The 21416-nt window shown below is 42.8% G+C and overlaps 1 protein-coding gene across 1 annotated transcript in view; it reads right to left on the bottom strand.

Moving 5' to 3' along the window:
- LOC106582035 (lambda-crystallin homolog) overlaps positions 1-21416 on the bottom strand; it is a 40987-nt gene that overhangs the window by 4970 nt on the left and 14601 nt on the right. Inside the window, exons 4-5 of the mRNA XM_045704897.1 lie at positions 12397-12585; positions 9686-9690 (exon numbers count right to left, since the gene is read on the bottom strand). Of these exons, the coding sequence (XP_045560853.1) occupies positions 9686-9690; positions 12397-12585 (194 nt within the window). The remainder of the gene's footprint in view (positions 1-9685; positions 9691-12396; positions 12586-21416) is intronic.

Here is a 21416-nt window from a genome sequence, read left to right as displayed (position 1 = left end):
GGCAGCTGCAGCTAAGGGGAGGAAGGCTCACAACAATATCTGAAATGGGGCCAATGGAACAGCACCAAACACATCAAATATGTTGTTTCCATGTGGTTGATACCACTCTACTGACTCCATTCCAGCCACCACTAAGAGCCGTCCTCCCCTCAACAGCCCCCACTGATGCTTAATATGTTTAGTGCTATGCTGTTAAAGTAGAACATGTTCCTCCCATAGCCTTCCAGGTGTCTTTTATATGATATGTGTGGGTAGCGTGTATTTTGAGCAAGTACATACAATGTCTGAGATTTGTTAATGTGGCTTTCGGTACAGCACCAATGACGAAACCACATAGAACAATATTATGGCACATACTATGTGTAACAAAACCCCTTTTCAAATTGACTTGTTGCAGGGAAAAAGCTGTGCGTGATGATGTAGTGTGCATAAAAATAAAATTCTCATGTACTGAATAAAAAAAATTATATTGCATTTTCAACTCTACTGATGGTTTTGTCACAAGAAATGTGTATTATATAGTAATGGGCCCACTCTGGTCTTTTCACATGAGCTCCAGCCAACAGCTCACAGAAACAGTCTAGCCATCAGCTCACAGATACAGTCTAGCCATCAGCTCACAGAAACAGTCTAGCCAACAGCTCACAGAAACAGTCTAGCCAACAGCTCACAGAAACAGTCTAGTCAACAGCTCACAGATACAGTCTAGCCATCAGCTCACAGATACAGTCTAGCCAACAGCTCACAGAAACAGTCTAGCCAACAGCTCACAGAAACAGTCTAGCCAACAGCTCACAGATACAGTCTAACCATCAGCTCACAGAAACAGTCTAGCCAACAGCTCACAGAAACAGTCTAGCCAACAGCTCACAGAAACAGTCTAGCCATCAGCTCACAGATACAGTCTAGCCAACAGCTCACAGAAACAGTCTAGCCAACAGCTCACAGAAACAGTCTAGCCAACAGCTCACAGAAACAGTCTAGCCAACAGCTCACAGAAACAGTCTAGCCAACAGCTCACAGAAACAGTCTAGCCAACAGCTCACAGAAACAGTCTAGCCAACAGCTCACAGAAACAGTCTAGCCAACAGCTCACAGATACAGTCTAGCCAACAGCTCACAGAAACAGTCTAGCCATCAGCTCACAGAAACAGTCTAGCCAACAGCTCACAGAAACAGTCTAGCCAACAGCTCACAGAAACAGTCTAGCCATCAGCTCACAGAAACAGTCTAGCCAACAGCTCACAGATACAGTCTAGCCAACAGCTCACAGAAACAGTCTAGCCATCAGCTCACAGAAACAGTCTAGCCAACAGCTCACAGAAACAGTCTAGCCAACAGCTCACAGAAACAGTCTAGCCAACAGCTCACAGATACAGTCTAGCCAACAGCTCACCGAATCCGTTCATAAAACACAGGCTTGATTTAGAAATGCATGAAAAAGACACTTGAAATATCTCAATAAAATAGAAGCCATCAGCTCACAGACAGTCTAGCCATCAGCTCACCGATACAGTCTAGCCATCAGCTCACAGACACAGTCTAGCCATCAGCTCCCAGACACAGTCTAGCCAACAGCTCACCGATACAGTTTAGCCATCAGCTCACAGACACAGTCTAGCCAACAGCTTGCAGATACAGTGCGGGCAGGCTACCTACATGATGAGATTTCTTTAATTATGTCAAACGGCAGCCAAACATCGATCATCATGTCACCAGAATAAGACCCTCAATATTTATTGGAAAGCACCATCAAGCTCATCACCCTGTTAATTAAGTTCATCATAACTTATTTCATCTGTAGCCTAATAAACGGCATGCTTTCCTGCTGTTGGGAGGACCACACAACATGTCATCGTGTGACTCCAAGTTTACTTCGATATGATGCCTATTATATCAATATTTGCACATAAAGGTGTTGTTTAGAGCCATTTCATGCATTATTCATTTTACAGACACAAAAAGATCCCACCATGTCCAAATAACAAATGATTATTTATACAATTGAACCGAAACTTTCTGTTTCCATCACAACGTCATGATTTTGGCCACCTAATGCATAGTTATAGTGGGTCAGCCGGTTCAGCTGCTTCACCCAGAAGGCAGCCAGCCTCAACCGAAAGGATTTCCAAATCACTGCCTGGCTCTGTCTCAGTGACTACGAACTACCCAGAGACAACATGAGTAGAGAGCAACCAACACCCAAAAATAGAAGAGTAAAATCCTCAGTGACATATTTGACATTTATACAAATATTTGACCCAGATCTGTCTGGTTTTACCTGCACAACAGCCTTACAAGATCTTAAAAAGCTGAAAAACTGATCTCAATCTCTCATGACATATGGTGTCTATAGATGACCTGTATCACACTGTTATTTTCATTAACTGGCATGATACACGTGACCAACGCATCCTACAGTTCCACACTGTGTAGGTAGAGAACCATCCACTTAGTTTAAACTCCATCCAGGTCAGAGCATTTCAATAGTAACAGCAATGTGTCATTTGTCAGTAAAGAACCAACTGTGCCCTCAGAGTTCATTTGGCTTCAGGGTACACCTCACAGCCTGCCAGGACACTCCAAACACTCCAAGGATCCAAGGAATGTCATAAAGACATGTCTGAGTTTCTACAGGTCTGTGTTAAGACGTAAATATCTTCACAAATGATATGTATAGGGGGTGGGGAATACAGCTCGCCAGCTTGTAGTCCTAAAACCCGGAAATGAGTGACCTCTGGTTTGTTCAGCCATCCCTACGGGAAATATGAATAGGAAGAGAATAGGGTTTTGGAATAAATGCCAAAAATAAGGTCTGAGGTTAACACAGGCTTAAGAGATATAATATGTTTTGTTCTATGAGATAATAGCAGTCAGTTAACATGACCTTTGTGAATTATGAAGCCTTTGTGCTTTTTTTATTAAACAAGATCTTCAAAATTCACAAAAAATGGCGTTAGCTGATGAAGATTATCTCATAGAACAAAACGTATAAGATCTCCTAAGCCTGTATTTAGCAAACCTTATTTTCTGCGTTTATCCCAAAACCCTACAAAAACGCCATACATTTTCCCCATAGGCTTTGTCCATCGAACCAATAGCAGAGTTAGTGCTTACAAAAACACACCATTTCTCTCTATGGATGTTAGGTGAAGAGGCTCAGTTCCCTGCGCCGTTTCTCTGAGCTAAAAACAACACAGATGTTCTCAGTAGCATGACCACAGCGCTTTGTTGAGTGGACTGACTGAGCTCACAAGAGCAGTGCCCTTCACTCTGAAGGCTCACTTAACCTGTAATGTAACTCTCTAAAGACACTACAGTGTTACACGCTAATGCAAATCCAGACTTAAGAGCTAATCGACTGGGTCGGAATGTTCTGAGTGTCTATGTGCATTCCACTGGGTTGTCATCTCTGTTCTATGAAGACGATGGAAGTAGAATAATTCTTCTCTTGGGTAGAGGTTCATTGACTCTAAATGGTTTGTGAAATCAATGCTAATTGACATCGCCAAATAAGTGGCAGACAGTGACATGACAAAAGCCCCACTGAGGCGTTATTTTTTTAAGCTTGAGAGGTTTCATGTCCAGTACTAGGCCAGATAAAGAGCCACAAAAGCAAAGCCGTCGTGACTCTGCACATTATCTGAGACTTCAGCACTTCTTACCATGTACAGTACCAGTCAAAGATTTGGACACACCTACTCATTCAAGGGTTTTTCTTTATTTTTACTATTTTCTACATTGTAGAATAATAGTGAATACATCAAAACTATGAAATAACACATATGGAATCATGTAGTAACCAAAAAAAGTGTTATATCTCAAATATATTTTATATTTGAGATTCTTTAAAGTAGCCAACCTTTGCTTTGATGACAGCTTTGCACACTCTTGGCATTCTCTCAACCAGCTTAATGAGGTAGTCACCTGGAATGCATTTCAATTAACAGGTGTGCCTTGTTCAAAAGTTAATATGTGGATTTTCTTTCTTTCTTAATGTGTTTGAGCCAAATCAGTTTTATTGTGACAAGGTAGGGATGGTATACAGAAGATAGCCTTATTTGGTAAAAGACCAAATCAAATCAAACTTTGTCACATGCGCCAAATACAACAAGTGTAGACCTTACCGTGAAATGCTTACTTACAAGCCCTTAACCAACAGTGCAGTTCAAGAAGAGTTAAGAAAATATTTACCAAATAAACTAAAGTTATAACAATAACGAGGCTATATACAGGGGGTACCGAGTCAGTGTGCGGGGGTACATGTACAGTGCCTTGCAAAAGTATTCATCCCCCTTGGCGTTTTTCCTATTTTTGTGCATTACAACTTGTAATTTAAACAGATTTTTATTTGGATTTCATGTAATGGACATACACAAAATAGTTCAAATTGGTGGAGTGAAATTAAAAATATAACTTTGCTATAAAGTCCCTAAATAAGATCTGGTGCAACCAATTACCTTCAGAAGTCACATAATTAGTTAAATAACGTCCACCTTTGTGCAATCTAAGTGTCACATGATCTCAGTATATACATACACCTGTTCTGAAAGGCCCCAGAGTCTGTAGCACCACGAATCAAGGGGAACCACCAAGCAACCAGCACCATGAAGACCAAGGAGCGCTCCAAACAGGTCAGGTACAAAGTTGTGGAGAAGTACGTCTGGGTTTCCCTTTGTAGTCCGTAATAGTTTTAAAGCCCTGTAATCCATGGCTCTGGTTGGGAGATGTACGTACGATCACTGTGGGGACGATGTTGTCGATACATTTATCGATGAAGCCGATGACTGAGGTGGTATACTCCTCAATGCCATTGGATGAATCCCAGAACATATTCCAGTCTGTGCTAGCAAAACAGTTCTCTAACGTAGCATCCACGCCATCTGACCACTTCCGTATTGTGCAAGTTACTGGTACTTTTTCTCTGTCTTTTCTTCACGCAAATAACGTGGATCTGGGCCTGTTCCCGGGAGAGCATTATATAATTCTTGTCGGACTCATTAAAGGAAAAGCTTCTTCCAGTCCGTGGTGAGTAATACTAGTTCTGATGTCCAGAAGTTATTTTCGGCCATAAGAGACGGTAGCAGCAACATAATGTACAAAATAAGTCAAAAAACAAGTTAAACAACACAACAACTAAAAACGAACAAAAAAGCACAATTGATTACAGCCATGTAAAACGTCAGCCATCCTCTTCGGCGCCATTTTCCATCAAGTCCATATTATAGCAAGAACAGCTCAAATAAGCAAAGAGAAACAACAGTCCATCATTACTTTGAAGACATGAAGGTCAGTCAATGAGGAAAATTTCAAGAACTTGAAAGTTTCTTCAAGTGCAGTCGCAAAAACCATCAAGCCCTATGATGAAACTGGCTCTCATGGAGGACCGCCACAGGAAAGGATGACCCAGAGTTACCTCTGCTGCAGAGGATAAGTTCATTAGAGTTACCGTCCTCAGAAATTGCAGCCCAAATAAATGCTTCAGAGTGACACACACATCTCAACACCAACTGTTCAGAGTAGGCTGCATGAATCAGGCCTTCATTGTTGAATTGCTGCAAAGAAACCACTACTAAAGGACACCAATAAGAAGAGACTTGCTTGGGCCAAGAAACAGGAGCAATCGACATTAGACCGGTGGAAATCTGTCCTTTGGTCTGATGAGTCCAAATTTGAGATTTTTGGTTCCAACCGCCGTGTCTTTGTGAGACGCAGAGTAGGTGAACGGATGATTTCTGCATGTGTGGTTCCTACCGTGAAGCATGTTGAAGGAGGTGTGATGGTGCTTTGCTGGTGACACTGTCGCTGATTTATTTAGAATTAAAAGGCACACTTAACCAGCATGGTTACCACAGCATTCTGCAGCGATACGCCATCTCATCTGGTTTGCGCTTAGTGGGACTATCATTTGTTTTTCAACAGGACAATGACCCAACACACCTCCAGGCTGTGTAAGGGCTATTTGACCAATAATTATTATTTATTTCACCTTTATTTAACCAGGTAAGCTAGTTGAGAACAAGTTCTCATTTCCAACTGCGATCTGGACAAGAATAAGCAAAGCAGTGCGACACAAACAACAACACAGAGTTACACATGGAATAAACAAGCGTACAGTTAATAACACAATAGAAAAAAAGAGTCTACACACAGTGCGTGCAAATGGCATGAGGTGGTAAGGCAATAAATAGGCCATAGTAGCAAAGTAATTACAATTTAGCACTGGAGTTATAGATGAGCAGATGGTGATGTGCAAGTAGAAGTACTGGTGTACAAAAGAGCAGAAAAGTAAATAAAAACAATATGGGGATGAGGTAGGTAGATTGGGTGGGCTATTTACAGATGGGCTATGTACAGCTGCAGCGATCGGTAAGCTGCTCAGATAGCTGATGTTTAAAGTTAGTGAGGGAAATATGTCTCCAGCTTCAGCGATTTTTGCAATTTGTTCCAGTCATTGGCAGCAGAGAACTGGAAGGAAAGGCGGCCAAAGGAGGTATTTGTCACGGTTGTCGTAGGGTAAAGTGGACCAAGACGCAGCGAGGAAATGTGCACTCATCTTCTTTTATTAAATGGACAAGAAGGTGAACCAAAACAACACGTACACAAAAAAAAACCACAACGACTAATAACAGGCCGGTAAGGCACAAAGCTATACACAGCACAATCTCCCACAAATACAAAAACAAACACATACCTATTTATAGAACCCTCAATCAGAGGCAACGAGAAAACACCTGCCTCCAATTGAGGGTTCAACCCCCAATCAACTAAACATAGAAACACAAATAACTAGACTGAACATAGAAATACATAAACATAGAACAGTGCCCAAAATCCGGAATACTAAATCAAACACCCTACTAAACACACAACCACCCCGAACCACATAAAACAAATACCCCCTGCCACGTCCTGACCAAACTACAATAACAAATAACCCCTATACTGGTCAGGACGTGACAGTGTTGGCTTTGGGGATGAACAGTGAGATAAACATGCTGTAGCGCGTGCTACGGGTGGGTGTTGTTATTGTGACCAGTGAGCTGAGATAAGGCGGAGCTTTACCTAGCAAAGACTTATAGATGACCTGGAGCCAGTGGGTCTGGTGACGAAAATGTAGCGAGGGCCAGCCGACAAGAGCATACAGGTCGCAGTGGTGGGTGGTATAAGGGGCTTTGGTGACAAAACGGATGGCACTGTGATAGACTGCATCCAGTTTGCTGAGTAGAGTGTTGGAAGCTATTTTGTAAATGACATCGCCGAAGTCGAGGATCGGTAGGATAGTCAGTTTTACAAGGGTATGTTTGGCGGCGTGAGTGAAGGAGGCTTTGTTGCGAAATAGGAAGCTGATTCTAGATTTAATTTTGGAGATGGATAATATGAGTCTGGAAGGAGAGTTTACAGTCTAGCCAGACAGTTAGAATATGTGGACAACTACAAATACCTAAGTCAGAACCATCCAGAGTAGTGATGCTAGTCAGGCGGGCGGGTGCGGGCAGTGAACGGTTGAAAAGCATGCATTTGGTTTTACTAGCGTTTAAGAGCAGTTGGAGGCCACGGAAGGAGTGTTGTATGGCATTGAAGCTCTTTTGGAGGTTAGTTAACACGGTGTCCAAAGAACGGCCAGATGTATACAGAATGGTGTCGTCTGCGTAGAGGTGGATCAGGGAATCACCAGCAGCAAGAGCGACATCGTTGATATATTCAGAGAAAAGAGTCAGCCCGAGAATTGAACCCTGTGGTACCCCCATAGAGACTGCCGGAGGTCCGGACAACAGGCCCTCCGACACACTGAACTCTGTCTGAGAAGTAGTTGGTGAATCAGGCAAGGCAGTCATTTGAGAAACCAAGGCTGTTGAGTCTGCCGATAAGAATACGGTGATTGACAGAGTCGAAAGCTTTGGCCAGGTTGATGAAGACGGCTGCACAGTACTGTCTTTTATCGATGGCGGTTATGATATCGTTTAGGACCTTGAGCGTGGCTGAGGTGCACCCGTGACCAGCTCGAAAACCGGATTGCACAGCGGAGAAGGTACGGTGGGATTTGAAATGGTCAGTGATCTGTTTATTAACTTGGCTTTCGAAGACTTTAGAAAAGGCAGGGCAGGATGGATATAGGTCTATAACAGTTTGGGTCTAGAGGGGGATGATCCTTTGAAGAGGGGGATGATCGCGGCAGCTTTCCAATCTTTAGGGATCTCGGACGATACGAAAAGGAGGTTGAACAGACTGGTAATAGGGGTTGCAACAATGGCAGCTGATAATTTTAGAAAGAGAGGGTCCAGGTTGTCTAGCCCAGCTGATTTGTACGGGTCCAGGTTTTGCAGAACATCTGCTATCTGGATTTGGGTGAAGGAGAAGCTGGGGAGGCTTGGGCAAGTAGCTGCGGGGGGGTGCGGAGCTGTTGGCCGGGGTTGGGGTAGCCAGGAGGAAAGCATGGCCAGCCGTAGAGTAATGCTTATTGAAATTCTCGATTATCGTAGATTCATCGGTGGTGACAGTGTTACCTAGCCTCAGTGCAGTGGGCAGCTGTGAGGAGGTACTCTTGTTCTCCATGGACTTTACAGTGTCCCAAAACTTTTGGGAGTTGGAGCTACAGGATGCAATTCCTGTTTGAAAAAGCTAGCCTTTGCTTTCCTGACTGACTGCGTGTGTTGGTTCCTGACTTCCCAATTAGAGTGATGGAGTGCTGCACCAGATGTCCTGGCCTCCATAATCACCTGACCTCAACCCAATTGAGATGGTTTGGGATGAGTTGGACCGCAGAGTAAAGGAAAAGCAGCCAACAAGTGCTCAGCATATGTGGGAACTCCTTCAAGACTATTGGAAAAGCATTCCAGGTAAAGCTGGTTGAGAGAATGCCAAGAGTGTGCAAAGCTGTCATCAAGGCAAAGGGTGGCTACTTTGAAGAACCTTAAATATAACATATATTTTGATTTGTTTAACACTTTTTTGGTTACTACATGATTCCATGTGTGTTATTTCATAGTTTTGATGTATTCACTATTATTCTACAATGTAGAAAATAGTATACATAAAGAAAACCCCTTGAATTAGTTAATGTGTTAAAACCTTTGACTGGTACTGTAATTCTGATCTTGGCTTTTCTTGTTTTAATGAAGTGGGAACATCAACAATAATTAGTGCTTTCTCTGGGAAACTCCTTGCAAAAATAGCTTTCTTTCTGCTGATATGGATGACCATGATAGGGAAGTGTCAGTGTCACTTCATGGAAAATCTTTATAGTCACTTTTCACATCATACAGTCTAGGGTTCACAACAATAAATACTTCACTTTCCAAATCAAATTCATTTATGAAGCCCTTTTTACATCAGCAGATGTCACAAAGTGCTGTACAGAACCTAGCCTAAAACCCCAAACAGCAAGCAACTCAGAGGTAGAAGCATGGCGGCTGGGAAAAACTCCATAGAACGGCAGGAACCTAGGAATAAACCTAGAGAGGAACCAGGCTCTGAGGGGTGGCCAATCCTCTTCTCTGGGAGCATTTTTTTAATTTTATTTTACCATTATTTAACTAGGCAAGTCAGTTAAGAACAAATTCTTATTTTCAATGATGGCCTAGGAACAGTGGGTTAACTGCCTTGTTCAGGGGCAGAACGACAGATTTTTACCTTGTCAGCTCTGGGATTCGATCTTGAAACCTTTCGGTTACTAGTCCAACACTCTAGCTACCTGCCGCTAATGTAATAAAAGTACATGGCCATTAAGGCCAGATCGTTCTTCAAGATGTTCAAACGTTCATAGATGACCAGCAGGGTTGTAGAGGGTGCAACAGGTCAGCACCTCAGGAGTAAATGTCAGTTGGCTTTTCATAGCTGAGCAGTCAGAGGTCTAGACAGCATGTTCGGTAGAGAGAGGGTCAAAAACAGCATGTCAGGGAGAAGGGAGCACTTCCGGTGAACAGGTCAGGGTGTACTATTGCTTTTGCACTAACCACCGCCGACAACAGGATGCCAACCGGAATGGAGATGGTTTGTTGAACCAGGTGATCCAGTGGTGGCTGAAGACTGAAGTCTGCAAACACATCTTCAATCTGTGCAACTCAGCCTTACCAAAACTAGGCACCTGTCACATCCTCATACACACATAACCACTGTGATCTCCTGTTTTCTTACAATCTGTTAATGTTCAGGCAAGTTAGTGGAAAAACACTTATGTTTCGGTGCCTGTGTGGACAGAGTGGAAAACAGTTTGACTGACTGGTCACCTTGATGGTCTCAAGTTCTCTACCTTTACCGACCAGCCTTTTCACAAGTACACCTTTCTGTGATAATACCTCATCATCCTTCCCTTACTGCCCCCACACCCACATTTCAGACATAGTTTGCACAGTTCTTGATTATTTCACTCTTCGCCATTTCCTCCGACACTATACATTTGAGTGAAAAGGAGAGGAGAGGGTGGTAGGCTTACTAGGCTATATGCATACCAAGACATAAACATAATTTAAGATGCCCTGATTAACTGTATTGAAGTGTAAAGGTTATGTACAAACACTTGTGGCCAAAGCAGCTCCTGTTGTAACAGTGTTTCTCTTGTCCTTGGTAGCTACTGTGTTTGCACAGGATAGCAGTACCCTAGCCTTGAGGGCTAGGTGGGTCTGTGAGACCAGTTCAGACCGGTCCGTGAGCATCTGATACACTGTAACTCAGGTGTACTGTAACTGTTACAGTAACACGGACAAAAATACTTAGTCAGGAAGCTGAATGTGGGGAATCTATTGTAAATCTCACCCAGCCACAAAAAATACAGAATAAAAATAAAAATGTTAATCAGGGGACTATAAATACTCCATTATAGTTGTGTGCTGACAAAGACAGAGGGACTGTGGTCTCTCTGTCTGAGATACACTACATTACCAAAAGTATGTGGACACCTGTTCGTCGAACATCTCATTCCAAAATCATGGGCATTAATATGGAGTTGGTCCCCCTTTTCCTGCTATAACAGCCTCCATTCTTCTGGGAAGGCTTTCCACTGCTACAAGAGTATTAGTGAGGTCGGGCACTGATGTTGGGCCATTAGGCTTGGCTCGCATTCCAATTTATCCCAAAGGGGTTCGATGTGGTTGAGGTCAGGGCTTTGTGCAGGCCAGTCAAGTTCTTCCAAACCAAACCAATAATTTCTGTAAGGACGTTACTTCCAGAGGCAGTTTAGAACTTGGTAGTGAGTGTTTCAACTGAGGACAGACGATTGTTACGCGCTACGCGATTCAGCACTCAGCGGTCCCATTTTGTGAACTTGTGTGGCCTTCCACTTCGCGGCTGAGCCGTTGTTGCTTCTAGACGTATCCACTTCACAATAACAGCATTTACAGTTGACCGGGCAGCTCTTGCAGGGGAAAGTTGCCGAACTGACTTAATGGAAAGGTGGCTTCCTATGACGGTGCCATGTTGAAAGTCACTGAGATCTTCAGTAAGGCCATTCTACTGCCAATGTTTGTCCATGGAGATTGCATGGCTGTGTGCACGATTTTATACACCCGTCAGCAACGGGTGTGGCTGAAATAGCCAAATCCACAAATTTGAAGGGGTGTCCACATACTTTTGTATATATGGCGTAATAGACCTCACTGATTGCCGTAAGCCCTAGATTGCAGCCATTAGCGCTTTTCTTTTCAGTACTGGGATGAGTGATGGGATTTATTACACATTATCCTCCATGCTGAGCCAATTCATTTCTGAAGGGGTGTATAGTGCAGCAGGGCTGAATACAGTCATATACCTTTCAAGGCATCAGCCTCAGTATCAGGGTGGTACAGCGATATGACCAGTTAAACAGTCTATTGTAGATAGAATATCAAAAGGGGCTGTTTACTCAGAGTGAATAAATGATTGTGATTAAGCTTAGTCCTGGCCTACAAAGCACCTTTAATGGATATTCTCCATTAAGATTGTTTTTAGTCCAGGACTAGGCTTAATTTCAAAGCTGGAAACCAGCCCTGAGAGTTCAGCTCTTTAAACAAGCACTAGGAGTAGGAACTAAGACACATTGGGCCGAATCATCTCCTCCATCCGTGTGGTGGTAATAGAGATTGCCATCAGGTAAAAGGTTTATTTAATCCCCAATTTCCCCATTTTCACAGTTACACTTTTGGAAAGGTAGCATGGAGATTAGACCTGAAGACAACTGGTAGAGACTTCCCCCTCCACTCCCATTTAGACATGACCATCAGCAGAACTATTAGGGACCCAAAGTCCAAAGCTACAAGGACTGAGGGACTCTTGTCTACAAAGACGGCCAGTGTCAACATCAAACAAATCCACCTCCACTCATGATACATAATCCCTTGGTTCCTAACTAATTAACAGACCAATACAGTGATAAGAGAGGAGGGTATGTTGATCAGTATTCAGTCTGCCTCCCACCTTGACCAGCCTCCAGGACTCAGCGATGATGGCGTACTGCACACGGTTCAGGGCGAAGCCATCAATCTCCTTCTTCAGCCTGACAGGAGCCTGGCCCACAGCGGTCATCAGGGCATGGGTGGTGTCCATCACCCCCGGCAACGTCTCTGGGTGTGGCACCAGCTCCACCAGACGCAAGTAGTAGGGCGGGTTCACCTGTAGGGAGCTAAACTTGTCAGCTCGAACAACAACAGAGAAACCTCCATATCAATAAACCATCTCTTCACTCCCTAGTACCTCAAATGTTTTACTGTAAACACTGAGGCTGTACCCGCTTTAAGTTACAGTTTCAGACAGTGGTCAAGTAAGCTACTGTAGCTATTTGATCAAATATAGGTCTAACAGAGTTGCCTACCATCAAAAACGAGGCCTATATTCCATGAGACTTTTGAAAAAAGCATGCAGGGCTTGACATTAACCTGTTAATCCACTTGTTCTTCAGACAAGGAGGTGACAGAACATTTTGTTGTGTTGTTTGATGCAAGAAAACACTTTACAAAATAAAATGCATTATCATTCCCATACTATTATTACAGAGAATCAGACAAATTATGCTACCCACTGCCTGTTGGCTACTTAGCTTATTCAAGACCGTCTCAAAATTCAACACTGCTCCTATAAGACAAAAAAAAGCTCTTTGTTCAACTGACTTTTCAAAGGTCTAGAAATGTACACGTTTTGTGCTCTTGTAGGAAGCAATCTCCCCCATTGCTGGCTACAAATGATCTATAACTAAGATAATAACTCACTAACTAGCAAAGGATATTAACAAATGTGCAGAAGTCGCTACATGCAGCTCTCGCTTTGATCTCAAAACAAGCACATCTACTCACGGCCGCTCATGCTGTAAACACAGTCCAGTTGAAAGTGAATAGCACAGATCCATATTATATATATATTTATTATTTTCATTTAACTAAGCAAGTCAGTTAAGAACAAATTCTTATTTACAATGATGTCACCCCGGCAAAACCCTAACCCGGACGACGCTGTGGGACTCCCAATCACGGCCGGTTGTGATACAGCCTGGAATCGAACCAGGGTATGTAGTGACATCTCTAGCACTAGATGCAGTGCCTTAGACCACTGTGCTATTCGGGAGCCCAATGACAATGGTCTATTTGCATATAGGCCTACCGCAGCTCTGATTGGTTATGCCACACTGGTCTGTGTAGAGTACGAGCTGAGTCATGCATTTCAATGCAATAGAATCCTACTCCAATGCGTTCTGCCTACAACAAAATCTCTTGCATACTATGTGCATAGTTCGTTTTGTTTCGGTATGTTGCAATGAAAGTGGCTAAAATTACGTTGATTCGATCATAATTCCCACAGTAAAGGGAAACATTGATAGTGTGTACTAATGGGGAAAAGTCTAGAAAGTTGAGTTAAGTTCAATCTCCTGCTTATCTGCGAGGGCTGATATTTCTTCTACACTGAAGTCCCAGGGAGCTGTGCGCCCGTGTGCAGTTTAGAGGGAACATCGCCTAGTGCCTCGCTTTTTTTATGTTAGAATTTGGAAAAACAGGGTGGTTGAAAACAATATGGTGGTTGTGTACGAGGAGTTTCACTAGTCCAGCTCTCTCACATCTGTACAGACTTGGGAGAGGAGACAAGGGGAGGTAGCTAATTGAGACTATTGAGATGTTATGCTACACACCTAGGGCTGTTGTGGTGACCGTTTACCTCCACACCGGTCATGACCTCAGTCAAATTCCGTGTGACAGTTGAAGGCTTCTCCAAAACAGCTCTCTGATGCCTCTGATGTTCATTAGTAGCCCACCAAACTTGCCAACGGACAGTCGCTAATGGCCGGTACTCAGCGCTCTATTGTCCCTCTAATCACTCTGACATCAATGCAAATGCAATTGAAAATCAAATCAAACACTTCATGAGAGCCCTGGCATTTAGAGTTTGAGCGGAATAGGATGTTGAGCAGCACCTGTTGAGCAGCGAGAGCCAGCTCCTCATAGCTCGTTGATGCATTGAATAAGTGCTCCTGTTGCGCATTTCTATGCAATTGCGTGAGAAAACATCATTTTGATGGCCTCTATTAAAAAGAGGAGGATCCCATCAGCTTTCTATAAGCAAAGCATACTATATTTATTTCTCAATGTTCCATATATAAAGCACATTACTTCGCTTTACAACTGGAGTAGCCTACCTGGCTGAACAGCAGGAAAAGAGTCTTCCATTTGCTATTCGAGTGCATACGGATGACATACCAGGCTGTATCACTGCCTGGTACGGCAACTGCTCCACCCACAACCGCAAGGCTCTCCAGAGGGTAGTGAGGTCTGCACAACGCATCACCGGGGGCAAACTTCCTGCCCTCCAGGACACCTACACCACCCGATGTCACAGGAAAGCCAAAAAGATCAACAAGGACAACAACCACCCGAGCCACTGCCTGTTCACCCCGCTATCATCCAGAAGGCGAGGTCAGTACAGGCGCATCAAAGCGGGGACCGAGTGACTGGAAAAACAGCTTCTATCTCAAGGCCATCAGACTGTTAAACAGTCATCACTAACATTAAGGGGCTGCTGCCAACATACTGACTCAACTCTAGCCACTTTAATAATGGAAAAATTGATGTAATAAATGTATCACTAGCCACTTTAAACAATGCCACTTTATATAATGTTTACATACCCTACATTGCTCATCTCATATACTGTACTCTATACCATCTACTGCCTCTTGCCTATGCCGTTCGGCCATCACTCATTCATATATTTTTATGTACATATTCTTATTAATTCCTTTACACTTGTGTGTATAAGGTAGTTGTGAAATTGTTAGGTTAGATTACTTGTTAGATATTACTGCATGGTTGGAACTAGAAGCACAAGCATTTCGCTACATTCGCATTAACATCTGCTAACCATGTGTATGTGACACATAACATTTGATTTGATTTGGAACCTGCGCCGACAGACGGATGATAATGGGCCATTCTAATTCAAAACTAATTTCAACATATTGTTTAGTATATGTAAAGACAAGATCAAATTCAGAATAGTCTGAATGTCTAGCCCATAGGCCTATATATTTTGCTAAGGTTTGTATCACAACTAAAGTGGCCAAATAACTCCAAACATAGCTTATAGGCCCAAGCCCCCTGGAACATGGATGGAGAGCCCATAGCCTACAGAGCCTACTGAAACGTGTTCTTATAAGCCCAGTCATTGCGTAACCGCCTGTGAAAACAGAGTTTTGACTGGCCACTTTTTAATAGCGGATCCCAGCCTTCTCGTGCTGCTACATTTATTGCTCAATTCCTAAAAACGACAAACGTTGTTGCCTACCTTGCATATTAAAAAAGTAGCTGCACGTAACGTGGATGACTTTCCTTTTTTTGTGGGCCATTCTAAATACAAATGATTCCACACATATATTATTAAACTATATGTAAAGACCAGATTAAATTGAGAAAAGAGCGCTTCTGTCACGCTTGTCGTCGGTTAAAGAGGACCAAAACGCAGCAGGTATGTGAATGCTCATCTCGACGTTTTAATAAGTACCAAATGAACACCAAAATAACAAACAGGAATACGATCGACAAAGACAGTCTGGCAAAGCATAAGACTACACGCAGAACAATCTCCCACACCTAACAAACACAAACACACCCTAATATATGGGACTCTCAATCAAAGGCAAGTAGACAACACCTGCCTTCAACTGAGAGTCCCAACCCCAATTAACCAAACATAGAAACAGACATACTAGACTAAACATAGAATGCATGAAAACCAAACAGTGCCCAAAAACCCCGGAATACTTAAATCAAATGCCCCTTCAACAAACACACCACCCCGAACCACATAAAACGAATACCCTCTGCCACGTCCTGACCAAACTACAATACCAATTAACCTTATACTGGCCAGGACGTGACAGCTTCCCTTTCATGTAACTTTTTTCAAATAATAATTTGTTGCATCATGCAGCCTTAGAATGTATTAGAAATCAAAACATGTAGCCTAACGTTTGTATCACAACTAAAGTTGCACAAATAACTCTAAATTAAGCATATAGGAGGACCTCAATAGAGAAAAGCCACTCAACACAGAATAGCTGCATATACACACTCCCTCGGAAATCGTTTGGGGAAAAATATATTTTCTATTTTATTCAGCTATGTTCAATTGTATTGTTCTTACTATAAGATAATATAAAATAATGCCACAGGAATTATAAGCATATCTTGCCTGCAAAATGAACTAGTGTTGCCCACAGCCATATGGCATAGCCAGATCAGGGCCTACCTAACATAAGGCCTAAAATAAATAATGGATTCATTGTGACGGTGTTGGCTATTTTAAAAAGGATTTAGACTTTTTTTTAAAAAATATAAATGTCCCAAAGGTTCACATCAGTGGCTTGTAGACTATGTGTTTATGTTAATTAACAGTCAATTACCGTGAGACCGGCAGTTATCTGCATGACAATCACTGGCTGACAAAATGTCATGACCGCCACAGCCCTATACACACACCCAGGGTATGTTCTTCTCTGTTGGACCACATTACTCTGTGAGCCATAAGCAGGGCTTAGCTCACACATCTCCCTCTGTGAAGGCCTCTATGAAAAGAGTGGCACTGAGGTAAAACCATTGGGCGATTAAACATTCATTTACATTTAAGTCATTTAGCAGACACTCTTATCCAGAGCGACTTACAGTAGTGAATACATACATTTCATGCATTTTTAATTTTTTTGTACTGGCCCCCCGTGGGAATCGAACCCACAACCCTGGCGTTGCACACACCATGCTCTACCAACTGAGCCACAGGGAAGGCTACAATCAACACACACATACGCGCACATGCACACAAACCTTCCCAGGTAAAGGTGAACTCGTCTCGCTGGCCACAGAATCAAATCAAATCAAATGTATTTATATAGCCCTTCGTACATCAGCTGATATCTCAAAGTGCTGTACAGAAACCCAGCCTAAAACCCCAAACAGCAAGCAATGCATGTGAAAGAAGCACGGTGGCTAGGAAAAACTCCCTAGGAGAAACTCCCTAGAAAGGCCAAAAACCTAGGAAGACTGTGTCTGTATGTGTGTGTGTTTAAGCCTCAAGGCGATAGATAAGGGTGGAATTTCAGTGGTTAGCTAGTTGTTAGGAGACTGAGGGAAGAGGGGTTAAAGTCCATAAGGTTCTCTAATACTTCTTTAAGACTGGACAAGGACTGGACTGCAATAAAATGTAGTGTTGCAACCTAGAGATTAGAACCTGAAGGTTACAAATGTTACTGTTGGAATGGATGGGTCATTCCCTTGTGCAAACACCAAAAGTACTGGCCTCGGACAGGGAGAGAGCATCCTGTTCCCTATGCTGTGCAGTGCTCTGGCCAAAAGGAATGGGATTAGGGCGCCATATTGGACACAGTCTTGGTGTTTGGGGTAATGCTGGACTGACCGGGTGAGATATGATGCAGCGCTTCCGGTTCTGGAGAAGACGTTGCCAGGCAACAGGCTGCAGGTGGAGCTACTGAGGATCACGCCCTCTCCCACGTGACTCTCCACCACCTGGAAGACAATCTGCTTGTCCTCAGTCTCCTCAAACACACGCTCCTGTACACACACACACACACACACACACACACACACACACACACACACACACACACACACACACACACACACACACACACACACACACACACACACACACACACACACACACACACACACACACACACACACACGTTTGTTAAGCAGAGACAATGTGACAGTGAAGTTAACACATTTTCCCATTGCAGTGGCAACAGACCTTCAGTGCAACATTATAAACAAATATTAGGACATACAGAAATACAATGTAAAGGCCGAAGAGAACAAACATGGTGTACTTTCAAAATATAACTTTTTTTGCTGGAAAAATGGTTCTACTTCACACAAAAAACAGCTTTCCGAGCTACTTGCATATGGCTGTGTCGTAAACTAAGTTATGGCACATGATCTGAGATTCCAGACACAACGTGTCACATATACTGAAAATAAATATAAATGCAACAAGATTTAAGGAAATCAGTCAATTTAAATACATTCATTAGGCCCTAATCTATGGCTTTCACATGACTCGGAATACATATATGCATTGGTTGGTCACAGATACCTAAATAATCATGGGTGTGGATCAGAAAACCAATCAGTATCTAGTGTGACCACCATTTGCCTCATGCAACGCGACACATCTCCTTCACATAGAGTTGATCAGGTTGTCGATTGTGGAATGTTGTCCCACTCCTCTTCAATGGCTGTGCGAAGTGGAACATGCTGTCGTACATGTCGATCCAGAGCATCTCAAACATGCTCAATGGGTGACATGTCTGTTGAGTATGCAGACCATGGAAGAACTGGGACAATTTTAGCATCCAGGAATTGTGTACAGATCCTTGCGACATGTGGCCGTGCATTATCATGCTGAAACATGCTGTAACGGTCGTCGTATATAGTGAACCAAGGCGCAGCGGGTTGAGTGCTCATATTAACTTTTATTGAACACTAAATAAACAAAACAAGAAAACGAACGCACAAACAGTATTGCAGGCTAACACAGCAGTGCAAAAACAACTTCCCACAAGGGACATGTGAAAACAGGGCAACCTAAGTATGACTCCCAATCAGCAACAACGATGTACAGCTGTTTCTGATTGAGAGCCATACCAGGCCAACACAAAGAAATACACAACATAGACAGATCATAGAAATACAAAACATAGAACATAAAACAAAAACCCCGGAATACTCTAAACAAACACCCCTCTACATAAACACATATCCCAACAAACCCCGAACCACATAAAACAAACACCCCCCTGCCACGTCCTGACCAAACTACAATAACAAATAACCCCTTTACTGGTCAGGACGTGACACATGCGGTGATTAAGGTTGATGAATGACACGACAATGGGCTTCAGGATCTCATCACGGTATCACTGTGCATTCAAATTGCCATCGATAAAATGCAGTTGTGTTCGTTGTCCGTAGTTTATGCCTGCCCATACCATAATCCCACCATGGGAGCGCACTGTTCACAACATTGGCATAAGCAAAACGCTCGCCCACACGACGCCTTACATGTGGTCTGCGGTTGTGAGGCTGGTCGGCCGTACTGCCAAATTCTCTAAAACAACGATGGAGGCAGCTTATGGTAGAGAAATTAACATTAAATTCTTTAGCAACAGCTCTGCCGGACATTCCTGCAGTCAGCATGCCAATTGCACGCTCCCTCAAAACATCTGGGCATTGTGTTGTGTGACAAAACTGCACATTTTAGAGTGGCCTTTTATTGTCCCCAGCACAAGCGTTTAATCAGCTTGCCACACATGTCAGGTGGATCGATGATCTTGACAAAGGAGAAATGCCCACTAGCAGGGATGTAAACAAATTTGTGCACAAAATTTGAGAGAAATACACTTTTTGTCCGCACGGAAAATTTCTGGGACTTTTATTTCAGCTCATGAAACCAACACTTTACATGTTGCGTTTATATTTTTGTTCAGTGTAGTTCTACGATGTGATATTCCTAGAAGACGACCTATTTCTTAAAGTAACTGCCCAGTGTTTCCAGGTTTCTATGAAATATGACCTATAATTACTTACAATGAGTGAAATAGTTTTCCTTGCAATTTGTTTTATTAAGTTTGTTAAAAAGCAGATTTTCTGTGTTGGAATGATGTGGGCGTACACCAGCAACAGAATGGTCATAAAAAATATTCACGCAAGTAGACCGCTTACTGGCCAGCTCATCCTCCTCTAGACCGCTGATTGGTTAGCTCATCCTCCTCAGGGAGATGACATCATGTTCTATGAGGAAATAGCAAGCATTCTTGAAACGGTCTGAGATAAATGTTTTTTCTCCTATTTATGCTTTGGCCACAAATACAGGTATAGGATGAGTCAACAACAATTTTTCGATATAGGTTGACAGAATATTAACTTTTAAAAGTGACATTTTGACTGGGCAATTACTTTAAGACTGAAAAGGAATATTGGGGCATGATCATGTTTTTACTGAAAAAGATTCTGTAAGCTATAAAAACAAAGAAAGTCTCACACTCCATATATATAACCTCCCAGTAATCTATTGGGTAAAAAAACACCAACGTCTCGGCATCACCAATGCCTTCTTCTGGGTGCGACTCTTTGTTTTCATAGCTTACAGTTTATTCCCCTTTAGTCAGCACCTCGACATTAAATACTTTTCTCTGGGTGTGTGCCAGCTCATGCTTTTTATTAGACTGAAAATGTCACATCTACAATGACTCAGGAATGGTGGTTTACAAAATGTTTCCCAGCTATCCTCATGATCCCCAGTCACAAGAGGGTTATGTACACTGCTGACATTAGTGTTTCAATACAAATACAAACCACATTGAGAAAAACATGACATGATTCGATGTGGTCATCGCTTCTTAATTAATTAATACAGAACACTGCTTGTGCTTAGTCGTGTTAAGTATCGCTCATCACAATCATATGCACAGACAAATGTCTGGAAGGACACGATGCTCTCTACCTCTGTCATGTTCATCTAAAGGAGTAGACCAAGGCGCAGCGTACTTAGAGTTTCACATGTTTAATAAATATGAAACTCACCAAAACAATACAGATGAAAACGAAGCATGACGTTCTGGGCTGCTCACAGGCAGCTACACAAACACAAGATCCCACAAAGCACAAGTGGGAAAAGGCTGCTTAAGTATGATTCCTAATCAGAGACAATGATAGACAGCTGCCTCTGATTAGGAACCATACTCGGCCCAAAACAAAGAAATACAAAAACATAGAAAAAGGAACATAGAACGCCCACCCTAGTCACACCCTGGCCTAACCAAAATGGAGAACAAAACCCTCTCTATGGTCAGGGCGTGACAGTACCCCCCCCCCAAAAGGTGTGGACTCCGGCCGCAAAACCTGACTCTAAAGGGGAGGGTCCGGGTGGGCCTTCCTTACGGCTGTGCG

This window comes from Salmo salar, chromosome ssa21, assembly GCF_905237065.1.
Source record: "Salmo salar chromosome ssa21, Ssal_v3.1, whole genome shotgun sequence".
Taxonomy (NCBI): Eukaryota; Metazoa; Chordata; class Actinopteri; order Salmoniformes; family Salmonidae; genus Salmo; species Salmo salar.
This window is presented reverse-complemented; position numbering and strand designations above follow the sequence as displayed.